The sequence below is a fragment of the Nerophis lumbriciformis genome, linkage group LG23 (genome assembly GCF_033978685.3).
Source record: "Nerophis lumbriciformis linkage group LG23, RoL_Nlum_v2.1, whole genome shotgun sequence".
Classification (NCBI taxonomy): domain Eukaryota; kingdom Metazoa; phylum Chordata; class Actinopteri; order Syngnathiformes; family Syngnathidae; genus Nerophis; species Nerophis lumbriciformis.
This window is the reverse complement of record NC_084570.2, coordinates 40,786,661-40,804,317: the sequence shown is the minus strand read 5'-3', so window position 1 is coordinate 40,804,317 and position 17,657 is coordinate 40,786,661. Positions and strand designations below refer to the sequence as shown.

Sequence of the window (17,657 nt, the reverse complement as noted above, 5' to 3'; positions counted from 1 at the left end):
GGCCCAGTACCTCGGAACATTGGTCCTAATTCTCCTGAACTCAAACTGATGCTCAAGGAGTGGAAGCGCCTTGAGATGAGAGACGGTCTCCTGTACAGGAAGCGGAAATGTGAAGAGGAAACGATCTATGAACTCATTCTTCCAGAGTCCCTTAGAGTCACTGTACTCAAGTGTCTCCATGACGACATGGGACACATGGGCATAGACCGTCCCATTGACTTAGTAAGGTCAAGATTCTACTGGCCACGAATGGCTGCGGATGTTGAGCACAAGGTCAAAACCTGTGGCCGGTGTTTTAGGAGGAAGACTCCGCCTGAGAAAGCAGCACCGCTGGTCAGTATCCAGACAAGTAGGCCAATGCAATTAGTCTGCATGGACTACCTATCACTGGAGCCTGATTCCCACAATACCAAGGACATTCTGGTCATCACAGACCACTTTACAAAATACGCGGTAGCCATACCCACGAAAGACCAAAAAGCTACTACTGTTGCGAAGTGTCTGTGGGAGCAGTTCCTGGTTCACTACGGCTTTCCTGAACACCTGCACAGTGATCAGGGAAGAGATTTTGAATCCCACACTATTAAAGAACTGTGTGCCATAGCCGGTATTAAGAAAGTGAGAACCAGTCCTTATCACCCGAGGGGAAACCCGGTTGAGCGGTTCAACCGCACCCTTCTGGGCATGTTGGGTACTCTGAGAGAAAAAGAAAAGAGTCACTGGCGTGATTTTGTTAAACCACTCACACATGCCTACTACAACTGTACCGGAAGTGAGGTCACCGGGTTCAGTCCCTATGAGTTCATGTTTGGGAGACAACCCAGGCTTCCAGTTGATATTGCATTCAACCTACCCGTCAGGGAAGGAACACCAGTATCTCACTCCCAATATGTGCGAAATCTCAAGTCTCGACTCGAGGAGAGTTATCAAACAGCTATTGAAAACTCCCAGAAAGTTGCTGAGAGGAATAAGCAGCAGTGGAATAAACGAGTCAGAGAGTCCACACTTGAAGTGGGAGATAGAGTACTGGTGAGAAATATCCGTCTGAGGAACAAACACAAACTCGCTGACAAGTGGGAGTCCGCTGTGTACAGTGTCTTACAACAGATGGGAGACTTACCTGTTTACAAGGTCCAGCCAGTGGATGAAGATGGTCCAGTTCGCACTTTACACAGGGATCTTCTGCTGCCGTGCGGGCAATTGGTTGAAGTCGAGGATGAGGAATCCAATCAGCCAAGGCAGAATCGTCGTCCCAGGACAAGACAAAGTTCTCCTCAGATCCAAGAAGAGGAAAGTTCTGAGTCTGAAGAGGAGTACACAGTCCTTCCCGAGAAAACCTCAGCTCTCACTGAGAAGAGGTTTACAAAGGTCTATGACATCCCTAAACAGCTGGTTGTAGCTGACAATCCTCCCACAGAAAAGGAAGTGGGCGAGACACTACAAACCCAGTCACAAGTGGAGTCCTCTACTGGTAATGAGCCTGCGTTGCCAGTTGAAGAAGAAAAGGAATTTCCTGAAGTGGTTGGAGATCACCAGTTGGAGAGTAATGAAAATGGAGAACCGGGAAATAAAACTGAAATTCCAGAAGCTCAAGATACTCAAGCCGAGGAAACCGACTTACCTAATGACTGTGGGGAAGGCAATATGGTACGCCGATCTATAAGGTCACGGCAGCCACCAGACCGATTGAACTACCCACAGTTGGGTAAACCCCTCATCTCTTTTGCTCAAAGTCTTTTAGACAGTTTCAATCACGCACTCATTTCCTTAGGTGACTACGACAGTCATGAGGTTATAGCAATTTGAGTCAAGATGTTATAGCACATGAAGGGACTCATGCTGACTTAAGGGGGGAGTGTGTAACCCATATGGAATTATAGGGTCACGAATATATTCTCCTATAATTAATTTCTAATCTATGGTGTGCCAAAGTCACTTTGGTCACTAAAAAAATGTTAAAATTGATTTGTCAAAGTCATGTGGTCACTACAGGTTTAAATTAATTATGTATGCACGCAGCACGTTATTCACATGTTGGCCAGTAGAGGTCGCATGCACTTTTGTCATTCCCGGCATTCCTTCACTGAACGTCACAGTGAAGGCACGAGTCATATCGTTGCGTTGCAAAGACAAAGTTTATACGTTAAAATACTTGTCAATTCTCAAACCGAGTGTTGGAAAAGCAGCATAAGATAGCCTGGTCCCAGTGGGAGCTGGATTGCTGTGTTTTGTGCTGCTGAGAACTCCAATTGTTTTTTGTATGATCCTGAAGTCTGGTTCCAAGCTGGACTTGAGTTATGATGGCGAGCCAGTCCCAGTGAGTGAGAGTCTGCGGAGAGGGAGCGTTTGGATGTGGTGTGGCCAGCTGCATCGGTCTCCACACTCTGCAGTGATCTATAACTGAACTGATCCACCATCAGAGTCGCAAGTATCGAACCGAATCAGTATGGAATAACGGATTACAATAGAACTAAGGATTCCCAACCAATGAATATAGACAGTGTTCAATTCAATACTACCCGGGTAGAATTCATTTTTTGAAAGGACAATTTAAAAAGGACATTTCTTCTATTTTGCTACTTTTGAATTTTGCAACAGAGCTCTATTTTTATTTCATTTTTGGGGGGTATTTTCAATTTAAAAAGCACACTGTTCATGTGTTATCGTTTATTATTGTGCAATAAATTTGCCAGCAGTTGTTCTGTGGTCCACTAAGTACGTAACGTCTCATTGCGAATCTCTCAATTATACAGCCAAGAACCTAGCAATCTTAATTGTTGTACTAACCTGCTATCCTACAGTAGGGGTGCTACATATGTTATACTAAAAGTGTGTTGAAAATGTGTGTATCAAATTTGATACAGCAGGTATAAAAGGTAATGTAATTCTAACTTAGTCAGTTTTATTACATTCCATGCATTAGAAATACTATGGATCTACATACAGTTTGTATGTTTTAAAAAAATGTATGTATAATGTTCACATTACACAATGTGGTATATAAAATGTACATATTCAATTTGCTGTATTGTTTTGTGGCGATCACTCGGTGTGTGTTGTGATAATAAATTATAACTTTTTATGAGATAGAATAAGTAAATCACATTAAAAAAAAATACATAATGATGCTGACTTTTATGAAGTTTTTTTATATGGCAAATAATGACAAGATAAGAGATGCTTTGGAAACAACATAGATATTTATGTGTTTCGCGTCATGTTTTGGTTTGCTTTAAAAATTTTGTGTACGGCTGTGTCAAATATGACACAAATTGAAAATCGTAATTTTTGCCAAACAGAAGGACCAATTAAAGGTCCAGTTTCAAATATTTATAAGGTTCTGCCAATTATTTAGTGGTTCAGGTTTTAAAGGGTTTGTCTTTGGCCCTAGTTTCAAATTTGGGTGGGGTCGACTGCAGAGGTCCTCGGGAGAACACACTTACCTTCAAGCTCTCGCTCATGGACCTCCCTGAGTTTGAGAAGAAGCTCATTGAAGCTCTCCATTGCCCAGCCCGTTGACCTTTGACCTTAAAGGTAAAGAGAACGGTCAAGGTTGATTTTTATCTCAACGACAAAATTCACGTTAAAATATGTCACACGTTCAACAGGTCCAAAAAGGAGTAGAGCACAGCTGTAACTTTGTGGCACTAAACCTACAGAAAATAGTTCTTGTCAGGTTACCTCTGCTCCTTATTTTCCAAAGGTCATTAAAAATGTCATACATTGTCTATATCGACCGATATCAATAACATTTAAATAATTACTGCATAACAACAATTCCTTACCATAGTTAAATAGGAATAACAGGGCAAATTCATGTTACACAGCCATTATTTCCTAACACTGAACCTACAGAAAACAGCTCTTGTCAGGTTAGTTCTGTTCCTTACTTTCCAAAGGTCAATGAAAAATGTCAAAGATTATCTATATCGATCGATATAACAATAACATTTAAATAGTTACTGCATAACAACAATTCCTTACCATAGTTAAATAGGAATAACAAGGCAAATTAATGTTACACAGCCATTATTTCTTAACATTAAACCTACAGAAAATTGTTCTTCTTAAGTTAGTTCTGCTCCTTATTTTACAAAGGTCATTAAACATTTCTAAGATGATCTATATCGACCAATGTAACAATAACATTTAAACAATTACAGCATAACAACAATTCCTTACCATAGTTAAATAGGAACAACAGGGCAAATTAATGTTACACAGCCATTATTTCCTAACACTAAGCCTGCAGGAAATTGTTCTTCTCATTTTCTCACTGTTTTCTTACACTTTATGAGACGTTACTTACATATTCTTTATTTTTGCACCTTCATTTTCAGAGCTTATTGTTAAGTGTTAAATGTTATTTTACTATTTTGTTTACATTGTTTGAGTGTTTTCCATGCTCGTGTTGCCATTTCCTTCTTGCCTTGATAGCTGAGCGGATTATAATCAGTGGAAGGTTACATTTCAAATAAAAAACACTTTTCTCCTGCTCCTTATTTTCCACAGGTCATAAAATATATCAATAATAATTGATATCGAGCGAAACAGAACACTTATTTTGTGGTCCAGTTTTCAGCCCTACCAGATAAAATAGTAAGAAAGGTAACATATATATTTTAAACTAAAGGCAAAACGACTGCAGTAAAAGTCAAACAATAACAATATTACTTTCCTATGGTTATTTTAAACAGCAGCCAAGTTAAATCCTAATGACAAATTTACATCAACACAGAATGGATCATGTCATATATTTATATTTAATACCAGCAATTTTTAATGGTATCGTATTACCTGTATGACGTCATAATTTCTTGTATCCGATAACTATCTGTCCGATAGTGGCGTGCAATATCACTGATTTTCTTTTCGACCCGATACCGAGTAACATTTAGGGTGGTATCGGCGATACCGATCTGATACCAATACTTTATGCAAATGTACCTAATGTGTCGGGTAAATTTCAAATAATGTAATTATAGAGTACACTTTTTAATTTATCTATTGTTATTATTTATTATATATTATTATTATTTATTTATTAGTATATTATTTTACATTATTTATTATTATTATCACATATTATTATTTATCATTGTTTTGTATTATTTATTATTATTATTATAATTTATTACTATTTATTAGTTTATTTATTATTATAATTTATTTTTATATTGTTTATTATTTTATATTATTTATTAATAGTGTTGTTATCATTTAATATTATTTATTAGTTTATATTATTTATTATTAATGTTATTATCATTTATTATTATTTATTATCATTGTTATTATAATGTATTATTATTTTACATTATTTATTATTTTACATTATTTATTATTCTATATTATTTATTATTATTGCTATTACTATTCATAATTTTATATTGTTTTATCACATATTATTTATCATTATTTTATATGATGTATTATTAATATTATCCTTTATTAGTTTATATTATTATTATCATTGATTATTTATATTATTAATTATTATTGTTGTTATCATGTATTATTATTTATTATTATTTTTATCATATATTATTATTTTATATTATTAATTATCATTATTATTATTCATCCTTTTTTATGATTTATTATTTTATATTAAGTATTATTCTATATTATTATCATTTATTATAATTTATAATTTTATATTATTTGTTAGTATTGTTATTATCATTTATTATTATTTATAATTTTATATTGCAGGACAGTAATTGCAAAAGAAGCAGCACCTCTTAAAAATTGTTCAAGCCTCTTTTTTATACTTCGTCGGAATGTTAAAAAACAAGATTTGTGAGGCGCTAATTAGCATCAAATCACGCCTTTTGTCATTACAGTTGGACGGCAAATCCTTTTTATGAACAATGCTCAACTTTTTCTCGAAGTCGTCGCAGCCAAAGATGTAACTAAAACATTGCCTGTGCAGGTTTTAACCCTGGAACAGATAATTTCTTCTTCAGCATGAGGAGAAAACGAATAGATAATGGAGTAATAGTAACAATAATGCATTTAATTTCTAATGCACTTTTCCTCACACTGGATCTCAAAGTGCTACAAAGTAAAAAAAAAACCATACTGAATAAAAACAAAAAGGTTAAACATCATGTTGATACTTTCTGAACGAAAATGTTTTCAGGCCTGTTTGAAAAGGCTTATAATAATAATAAATGATCAGCCTGAGGAGGCAGAGCAGCACACGTTGCTTGACAAGTTGGCGTGTCAAGTTGGCGTGTCATATTGACGAGGATTATCACCGGCAGGACCGGTCTTGGCGTGCAAGTACACCAAACTAGGCGTTTTGTTAAGTGTGTGTGTCTGTGCGTGTGTGTGTGTGTGTGTGTGTGTGTGTGTGTGTGTGTGTGTGTGTGTGTGTTAGGGTTGTGAGTCTACCGAGAACCTAACGAGTCCATGTGATTCCTGAGATCAGACGATTGGATTCGGATTGGACACGGTTGGCGATTCAAAGCGATTCTGGAAATATATGACTTGGTGTCACAGATAGAACAGGTTACATGTATATTGTCATGTCTGTGTAATCATGTTTTTGTTTTAAGTCATGTTTTTGTTTAGTTATAGGAATCTTTGGTTTCTGGCTTTTCACTCCCTTGTCTTGTTTGCATGATTACCCATTAGTTTCACCTGTTCCACGTTTGGACTCATTGTGCACTCTTGATTGTCACCATAGCAACCCATTAGTTTTCACCTGTCACGTCACGCACCTGTTTCACGTCTTGAGTCACGCACCTGTTTTCGTTAATCATGTCCGTAGTATTTAAGTTCAGTGTTTTTCAGTTTGTCTATCTGACGACCTCACACCACATTTATGCTCTGTCCATTCCTCTAAGATCCTGCTTCATGTCCCTTGTCAAAGTAAGTTTTGGTTCCATGTTTATAGTCTTTTTGTTTTTCATAGTTTGTTCTTCGCCACTGTGCGTGCTTTTCATTTGTATTTTTTGCTATAGTCTTTTGGTTTTATAGTTTATTCTCCGCCACTGTGCGCGCTTTCATTTATTCCTTTTTTTGATAATAATAAATCATGTACTTTCATTCCCGTCTCGCACGAGCCAACTTTCCGTTGCATCCTGGAAAAGCACACACCTCGGACCAAGTCTTGACAGTAGGTCGTCAGCAGACCCGCTTTTCCGCACCTAAGTTGGCCGAGTTGGAAAGATTGGACGAAGGAACGTGGGAGGTCCTGCGCGCCATGGAAGCTGAGACGCTCCGCTATTCCCCCACGGAGCGCAATGATCTCATGTGGGGTCCGACCGGCAAACTGGTGCCGATCAGCTCCGTTTGGCCCGGGGACGTTGGCGCGTCATCCCAGCCAAGGAAGCGCCGCCAAAGGCGAGGGACGCCAGGAAGGACATCCGCGAGCCAGCGGGACACGCCGCTCCCACAAGCCCCGCCCCCTCCGGGCGGAAGCAAGCAACAGTCTGCCCGGCTTCCCCAGGATGACATCACAGCCCAGGATTTTTTTTTCAACTCTTTTTCTTTTGAACACCCGCCTCCAACAAAAGACACTAATGGCATGTCTTTGATAAAACATTATCAAAACATGTTTTTAGAAATCAGGTCTAGTCAGTCACAGCCATCCCAATTTCATGCCCCGCCCCCCAAGACTCATGCCCCGCCCCCCAAGACTCAAGTCCCGCCCCCGTCACAATTTTTTTCTTTTTTTCCGTCCACACAACCCCAGGTGGGGGATAAAGAAAAATATTGTGGCCAAAATAAAGGAGAAATTTCTGCCCTCCCCCGCCCACCCCTACAGAGAGTTCCAGACCGCAGGGAGCGCGTCTGGTATCCGCCCCTTGAGGGGGGGGCTGGGGTCGGGAGCTGTGTAGGTGGGGTGGCTCTGCATCACCATGTTAAGCCACAGCCTCCCTCACGGCCGCCACCACCAGTCTACCGACCTGTCAAACCACAGCCTCCAGCACGACCGCCCTCACCAGTTTTCCAACCTGTCAAGCCACAGCCTCCAGCACGACCGCCCTCACCAGTCTTCCGACCTGCCAAGCCGCAACCCCCAGCTAGACCACCTCCACCTGCACCAAGGCTAGCACCAGTAGCTGCACCACGGCTAGCGCCAAGGCTAGCACCAGAGCCACGGCTAGCACCTGTCGTTGCTTCACGGCTAGCACCAGTAGCTGCACCACGGCTAGCGCCAAGGCTAGCACCAGAGCCACGGCTAGCACCTGTCGCTGCTCCAAGGCTAGCACCTGTCGCTGCTCCAAGGCTAGCACCTGTCGCTGCTCCAAGGCTAGCACCTGTCGCTGCTCCAAGGTTAGCACCTGTCGCTGCTCCAAGGCTAGCACCTGTCGCTGCTCCAAGGCTAGCACCAGTCGCTGCTCCAAGGCTAGCACCAGTCGCTGCTCCAAGGCTAGCACCAGCTCCTCCACGCCAAGACCAAGACCCTCCACGCCAAGACCAAGACCCTCCACGCCAAGACCAAGACCCTCCACGCCGAGTCCAACACCCTTCACGCCAAGTCCAAGACCAAGACCCTCCACGCCAAGTCCAAGACCAAGACCCTCCACGCCAAGTCCAAGACCAAGACCCTCCATGCCAAGTCCAAGACCAAGACCCTCCACGCCAAGTCCAAGACCAAGACCCTCCATGCCAAGTCCAAGACCAAGACCCTCCACGCCAAGTCCAAGACCAAGACCCTCCACGCCAAGTCCAAGACCAAGACCCTCCACGCCAAGTCCAAGACCAAGACCCTCCATGCCAAGTCCAAGACCAAGACCCTCCATGCCAAGTCCAAGACCAAGACCCTCCACGCCAAGTCCAAGACCAAGACCCTCGACGCCAAGTCCAAGACCAAGACCCTCCACGACGCCAAGTGCCGCCAGTCGCAGCTCCACGACGCCAAGTGCCGCCAGTCGCAGCTCCACGACGCCAAGTGCCGCCAGTCGCAGCTCCACGACGCCAAGTGCCGCCAGTCGCAGCTTCACGACGCCAAGTGCCGCCAGTCGCAGCTTCACGACGCCAAGACCCGCCATGCCAAGACCAAGACCCACCATGCCAAGACCCGCCATGCCAAGACCAAGACCCGCCATGCCAAGACCAAGACCAAGACCAAGACCCGCCATGCCAAGACCAAGACCCGCCATGCCAAGACCAAGACCCGCCATGCCAAGACCAAGACCCGCCATGCCAAGACCAAGACCCACGCCGAGCTTCGCCGCCTGACGCGCCACGCCGAGCTTCGCCACCTGACGCGCCACGCCGAGCTTCGCCGCCTGACTCACCACGCCGAGCTTCCACGCCTGCCACGATGACGACGCGCCTTCCTCCTCGTCGGCCACGGATATGGCCGCTACCTGGTCACCCGCCACGCCAAGTGCGCCCACCTCCCAGTCGGCCAAGAATGTGGCCATTCCCTGGGCGCCCGCCTCGCCTGCTGCAGCGGCGTTCCACTCGCCGCCGCCACCTAACTCTGCCCCGGTGGATACGGGGACATGTGGTCTGGCGACCCACCGCCATGTCCCCCTCCCGCCCTCCCATGACTCTTGTTAATTTTTTTTATGGACATCTGGTATCTGTCCTTAAGGGAGGGGCTCTGTCATGTCTGTGTAATCATGTTTTTGTTTTAAGTCATGTTTTTGTTTAGTTATAGGAATCTTTGGTTTCTGGCTTTTCACTCCCTTGTCTTGTTTGCATGATTACCCATTAGTTTCACCTGTTCCACGTTTGGACTCATTGTGCACTCTTGATTGTCACCATAGCAACCCATTAGTTTTCACCTGTCACGTCACGCACCTGTTTCACGTCTTGAGTCACGCACCTGTTTTCGTTAATCATGTCTGTAGTATTTAAGTTCAGTGTTTTTCAGTTTGTCTTTCTGACGACCTCACACCACATTTATGCTCTGTCCATTCCTCTAAGATCCTGCTTCATGTCCCTTGTCAAAGTAAGTTTTGGTTCCATGTTTATAGTCTTTTTGTTTTTCATAGTTTGTTCTCCGCCACTGTGCGTGCTTTTCATTTGTATTTTTTGCTATAGTCTTTTGGTTTTATAGTTTATTCTCCGCCACTGTGCGCGCTTTCATTTATTCCTTTTTTTGATAATAATAAATCATGTACCTTCATTCCCGTCTCGCACGAGCCAACTTTCCGTTGCATCCTGGAAAAGCACACACCTCGGACCAAGTCTTGACATATATATATATATATATATATATATATATATATATATATATATATATATATATATATCATTTTTTTTCAAATACATTTTTGAAAACTATGAATAGGCTGATTGGCAACATTCAATTAGGTTACATGTGTATATGTATATATATATATATATATATATATATATATATATATATAGATATATATATATATATATATATCATTTTTTTTCAAATACATTTTTGAAAACTATGAATAGGCTGATTGGCAACATTCAATTGGCCCTAGTGTGTGAATGTGAGTGTGAATGTAGTCTGTCTATCTGTGTTGGCCCTGTGATGAGGTGGCGACTTGTCCAGGGTGTACCCTGCCTACCGCCCGAATGCAGCTGAGATATATATATATATATATATATATATATATATATATATATATATATATATATATACAGTATATATTCAAATAGATTTTTCAAAACTATGAATCGGTTTAGAATCGGGATAAATAAGAATTGGGATTTGGATGCGCCCCTCACTGCATATGGTTGCTAAGTTGCCATATTCATGCTTTGACACATTATTGCATCATTATAATTCACTTCTAGGGGTGTGTATTTATGGGGTAGCCGATGATTGGATCCGATTCCGATTTCTGGGATGGTGATTCGAATTAGAGTCAATACGATTTTCGATTCAAACCGATTCTCGCAATGTATTATTTGGTATAATAGTTATAATTTTAATTGTCTTGAGGGAACTCTCCTGAAGGAATCAAAAAAGTACTATCTATCTATAATGAGACTTTTACCCGACAGGTTACAGGTTAGAAAAGCTCTTTTGGGTTAAAGGTAAAGTTAAAGTACCACTGATTGTCACATACACACACTAGGTGTGGTGAAATTACTCTCTGCATTTTACCCATCCCCTTGTTCCACCCCCTGGGAGGTGAGTGGAGCAGTGAGCAGCAGCACTGGCCGCACTGTGGGATCATTTTGGTGATTTAACCCCCAATTCCAACCCTTGATGCTGAGTGCCAAGCAGGGAGGTAATGGGTCCCATTTTTATAGTCTTTGGTATGACTAATATATATATATATATATATATATATATATATATATATATATATATATATATATATTTGGGACTTGAAGAGACACAATCTTCCTGGAACAAGGCATCCTCTGCTGAGCGACGCAAGCTGCTCGTGGCTGAGGTCCGTCGACAGGAAGAGTCGAATAGATATGCCAAGGCTGTGGCGCAAGCTAAGCAGGGCCAGTGGACAAGGTGGGAAGGGTTGGCGAAACGGAAGATCAGCTGGAGGGACATATGGGAGATGGAATCGAGTAGGGTAAGTTTCCTACTTACAGCAACCTGTGATGTCCTTCCTACCCCCAAAAACCTCAACCAATGGCTGGGTGAAGATCCATCATGCCCCTTGTGCTCAACACCAGCTATACTCAGACACATCCTCACTGGGTGTAAAGTGAGCCTCTACCAAGGACGATACACCTGGAGACACGACGGAGTACTCAAATGCTTGGCAGCAACCCTGGAAAACAGGAGAACAACCAACAACTCCTTGCCACCCAGGACATCCAACTTGAATATGCCAGTTGCCTTTGTTAGAGAGGGGGAACAAAGGCAACGAAAGACACCATCAAGGCCCAGGTTGGGACAGCTGGAGGTAGCCCAGGACTGGCAGATGCTGGTGGACGTGTATAAGAAACTCATCGTTCCACCAGAGATAGCAATTACTAACTTGCGGCCTGACCTAGTCCTGTGGTCCAACTCCCAGCCCATCGTGTACTTCGTTGAACTCACAGTCCCTTGGGAGGATGCAGTGGAGGAAGCTTTTGAGCGTAAAAAGCTCCGGTATGCAGAGCTCGCTGCAGAGGCTGAACGGCGAGGCTGGAGAACACAAGTCTGTCCTGTAGAAGTTGGATGTTGGTGGCTTTGTGGCAACATCAACAATAAGGCTGATAAGGGACCGGAGAGTGGGCGGTCAAAGTCTACGTCAGGCCATAAAGGAAACATCGCGGGTGGCAGAGCAGAGCAACCAGTGGCTCTGGCTAAGGAGGAAAGACCCCAACTAGTCTCCAAAATAAATCATTACTCATGCTGAGGCTGAGCAGATGCAGAGGGGGGTGCTTCTGGGATGCCGAAATGCACCGCTGAACCTACTTAAGAGTCGTGGGCCCAGTCAGCGAAACGTCCATAAGAGTAAGAGCCCACTTGACAACCCTAATGATGTGTCTGTCCAGCCTGCAGCAACATAGATAATAAGTCAGTGTCTTTAAGTCTTCAACACGGGAGGTAAGAGGTGGCACTCTGGATTTTAACATCTTGTCCTGTGTATTTGGAAATATTCCCCCTGGAGTCATCCAGTGACTGCCGTGAATAGAGTGGCTGACAACAAGGGAAAGACTATGTGACTGCTGGAAAGACAGATAACAGGAGGAAATAGACCCCACCGGGGCAGGCATGGGCTAGCTACCCGTGTCGGCAGGATCCAATAAGTATTTTGGAGACACCCACCAATTAATTGCTTAAGAGACAACTAAAGAGAGAACACCCCTAGAGTCTGCGAGAGCGGGGGCGGAAGATGACTCATTTACGGATATCACAGGTTTAGACCCAGGAACGGAAATTACTACAAGGAAGACTAGCACTGAACAATAACCAGGCACAGCATCATCATCAACATTGGAGAAAAGGCTCCAGGTCTGTTCCTGTGGTTGGAAGAAAATAACATCTTCACAGGGCTTGAAAATACATCAAGGAAAGAAAGGGTGCATGAGAGAAGGAAAACAGGGATCTCGCATTGATAAGTACTTCTTGAGAAGTCAATCAAATCAGTCAAAATAAGTCCAGCAACTGGAGTCTCATCAAAGCTTGCAGGACATCAGCCGCCCTGAGGAACAAAACTCAAGCACATTGACAGATGCACAGGAAGGTGCAGAGCCCATCCAGCCAAGGAAACCTGCAGTGGAAAAGAAGATCAGCGGGAGCAAACCTCGGGTGAAATGGCCCAGAGCCTCCGAAAAGAAAGAATGGACAATCATAAACTCAGACCTAATCAGCATCCTACATGGACTAAAGGGAACAGTCGAAAGGAAGCTTGACAAGATGGGAGACATCCTCTACAACTATGGGGCAGAACGATATGGAGCAAGAGTCAAAACGGCAAAGGTAGTAGCACCACAATGCAAGTCCAGACGGCAGCAGGAGATAGAATGCCTGATTTGGGAGAGAAGACACCTTAAGAAGCTGTGGAGGAAGGCTTCAGACAGCGAGAAAGAAGGCATTAACAATCTCCAGGGAAACCCCAAAAGCCGGTTAACAATCCTGAGACGAGCAGAAAACCTGCGAAAACAGCAGAAACGTGCACAATAAAAAAATTTTAAGGACCCCTGTAAATTTGTGAAATTATTTTTCACTGAAGAAAAGGGGGGGAACTTAGAAACGTCTAAGCAGGAGCTGGAGAAACATCTGGAAGAAATGTTTGTGGATGACAAGAAGAACATGCAGACAGCTATTCCATCGGACATCCCACCAATTAAACAACCACAACACCAGATGGACATTAGCCCCCCAAAGCGGAGGGAAGTGGAGAAAGCAGTAAAGCGGGCAAGAGCATCATCAGCCCCAGGGCCAAATGGAGTTCCGTATTGACTCTACAAGAGTTCCCCTGATGTACTTCGCTTACTGTGGTGGCTAATGAGGGTGGCTTGAGTTCAAATGCTCCAAAGTAAGGCTCGGGATGACCCTAACAGAGTCGAAGGATACTGTGGTCCGAGCTGCTGCCCCAAATCTGACAGCAGGGAAGAAGTGGTCAGCTAAGAACGCAGTACAGCAGGCAAAATCTGCAGAGCTTGCTGCAAAGGCTGAACGGCGAGGCTGCAGAATACAAGTCTGCCCTGTAGAAGTTGGATGTCGGGGCTTTGTGGAAACATCAACAATAAGGCTGATGAGAGACCTGGGAGTTGGCAGTCAAGCTCTACGTCAGGCCATAAAGGAAACATCGCGGGTGGAAGAGCGGAGCAGCCAGTGGCTCTGGCTGAAGAGAAAAGACCCCAACTGGTCTCCAAAATAAATCATTACTCATACTGAGGCTGGGCAGATGCAGACCGGGGTGCTTCTGCATACCTGCCAACTACTCCGGTTTTCCCGTAATTAGTACGGTTTTCATCAACCTATTCCGGGTTACAGTTGCAGTGATAAAAAATACGGTTTTTCATTAATTAAAAAAAAAATATTTTTTTTAAGTTTTATTCACGAAATCGCGTAACAACAATGACAATCGACACTGCTTCCCGTAACTTCCTATCGAGCCATTCCGAATGCCATGCGCGAGGCTATTTATAGCACCGCTGCCAAGCACGAGGCCATTGTTTCCAAACCAGCGAACGATCATGGAATCAGCCGGAGAAAAATCGCAAACGAGTCTTAAACCGAAAAGAAAAGTGCAGTCATTCCGTGAAGAATATTCAAAAGCCTATCCGGGAATAATTATCCGCTCCAAAAAGGGTGAAAACTACGCGAATTGCACCTTGTGCAGACAAGATTTTTCGATCGGACACGGAGGAATTAGCGATGTAAAAGACCACGTTGGGACAAAAAAACACAAGTCTAATGCCGTTGCTAGCGATACAAGTGGAAAACTTTCAACGTTTTTCGTCGCCCAAACAGATTCTTTGGATGTGATAAATGCCGAAGTTTTATTTACGGAGGCAATAATTGAGCAAACAAAAAAGTAATGACACCAATGTTATCTATTGGAATTGTTTAGTACTGTTATACTGTTAAAAGGGACGGCGTGGCGCAGTGGAAGAATGGCCGTGCGCGACCCGAGGGTCCCTGGTTCAATCCCCACCTAGTACCAACCTCGTCATGTCCGTTGTGTCCTGAGCAAGACACTTCACCCTTGCTCCTGATGGGTGCTGGTTAGCGCCTTGCATGGCAGCTCCCTCCATCAGTGTGTGAATGTGTGTGTGAATGGGTAAATGTGGAAGTAGTGTCAAAGCGCTTTGAGTACCTTGAAGGTAGAAAAGCGTACAACCCATTTATCATTTATTTATCATTTAAAGTGTTTATACTATTTATGCTTTCAAGTCCAAGTTGAAGAAATCTTGTTAAATGTTGACAGCATAACTACCAAAATACAGAAGTATGTCCTTAATATTTTTGCAGTGCTATTTCTGTTGAAAAGTTCAAATGATTACATTAGAGATGTGATGTGCCACTTTTCAAGTGTCTGATGGCTTAAATTAATTTTCATTAATTTTTCATATTTTGAATTCTTTTGAAAGGCTTACAAAAAAACTACATTTGAATTGTAATTCCATGCTATTGACAGGACTATTAATTTTAATTAAGTTAGCTTACCATGTTTACAGTATGATAATTGTGATAGAAATGTGAATTTTAGGCACAGAATATTTTTTACAATTGAACAAGGCAGTAGATTATACAATCTTGGACAGAAAGTTAATAATGACACCAATTTTTTTTTTAATGGAATTGTTTAGTACTGTTTTACCATTTGTTTACTGTAAAAAGTGTTTATACTGTTTATACTTTCAATTAACAAATTGAAGTCTTGTGAAAGGTTGACAGGATAACTGGCATTAACTGTCAAAATAATTTCAAACTATTGAAGTTAGCTTACAGAATAAACATGTCAATCAACACATATGATTTTTGCTGTAATATTTTTGTTTTGAAAAGTCACTGTGACTGATAGAAAAGTGATGGTTTTAGCAACAATTTAACCTGTCTGAATGCTAATAATCATTTTGCGTCAGGGGGCGAAGGAACCCCCCACCAGGACTTTGTCCTGGACCTACCGGGGCCTGCGGCCCCTGGACCCTGGCTACTAGGTTTTTCTGATTTCAAAAGTTGGCAGGTATGCTTCTGGGACGCCAGAATGCACTGCTGAACCTACTTGAGACGTCGTGGGCCCAGTCAGCAAAACGTCCATGAGAGTAGGACCCCACTTGGCAAACCTAATGTATATATATATATATATGTATATATATATATATATATATATATATATATATATATATATATATATATATATATATATATATATATATATATATATATATACATATTATCTCCTACTCTCATGGACATTTTGCGTTTTGCTGACTGTGCCCACGACGTCTCAAGTAGGTTCAGCAGTGCATTCTGGCGTCCCAGATATATATATATATATATATATATATATATATATATATATATATATATATATATATATATATATATATATATATATATATATATATATATATATATATACTGTATATATATATATATATATATATTAAAGCTGCAACAACTAATTGATTAAAATCGATTATAAAAATAGCTGGCGATTAATTTAGTCATCGATTCGTTGGATCTTTGATATGTGCATGCGCAGAGGCAACTTTATTTATTTATTTATTTATTTATTTTATATTTTTTTATAAACCTTTATTTATAAACCTTTATTTATAAACGGCAACATGTACAAACAGCTGAGAAACAGAAATCAAAATAAGTATGATTCCAGTATGCTGTTTTTTTCCAATAAAATACTGGAAAGAATAGAAATGTTGTTTGTCTCTTTTATCCGATTATTAATCGATTAATCGAAATAATAATCAACAGATTAATCGATTATCAAATGAATCGTTAATTGCAGCCCTAATATATATATATATATATATATATATATATATATATATATATATATATATATATATATGTATGTGTGGGGAAAAAAATCACAAGACTATTTCATCTCTACAGGCCTGTTTCATGAGGGGGGGTTCCCTCAATCATCAGGAGATTTTAATGGGAGCATTCACATACCATGGTTTATATAGGGCACAGAGTGGGTGGGTACAGGCTGGCGTAGGGGCGTGGTGATTGGCTCATGTGTTACCTAGGAGGTGTTTCCGTCTGTGGCGGCATGCTGTTACAATTTCGCTGCGCTTGTTGAGGGATGACAGGTCTGGACGGTAAATAATAAACAGTTTCTCTTCTTTTTTTTTTCCCACACATACATATATTGCGCTCTACTACGGTATCGAGCACTATTTTTTGGATAACCTTATTAAGACATATATATATATATATATATATATATATATATATATATATATATATATATATATATATATATATACTGTATATGTATAAGTTGTGTCACGTGAGGGTTGCAGCTTGCTGCGGTTCGTTCTCTCAATGCAAAAGACGGCTCCGGACGAAGGCGTAAAGGTAGGCTTGGATTTATTAACATAAATCACTCAACTACCAAAAACACAAACAACACAACAAAAAATGCAAGCGTGCCTAAAACACATTGAGCTACTATTTAGCAGAAGCTATGGCATGGACAAGGAAACTTACATGGTCAGAACGTGACGTAAACAGTGTGACATAAACAGTGAAGCCAGGCCGACTGACTGGCAAAGGCAACTTAAATAATGCCTCTGATTAGTGCTCGGAAAGCAGGTGAGCGGGC

The 17,657-nt window shown here is 41.7% G+C and overlaps 1 protein-coding gene across 2 annotated transcripts in view; it reads right to left on the bottom strand.

The window, feature by feature from the left end:
* The window catches only part of rbbp8l (retinoblastoma binding protein 8-like), a 61,086-nt gene that overhangs the window by 35,379 nt on the left and 8,050 nt on the right, over positions 1 to 17,657 (bottom strand). For both annotated transcript variants that reach the window (XM_061985384.2, XM_061985385.2), the window contains exon 2: positions 3,444 to 3,527. In XM_061985384.2, the coding sequence (XP_061841368.1) occupies positions 3,444 to 3,504 (61 nt within the window). In that variant the 5' untranslated portion in view covers positions 3,505 to 3,527. The remainder of the gene's footprint in view (positions 1 to 3,443; positions 3,528 to 17,657) is intronic.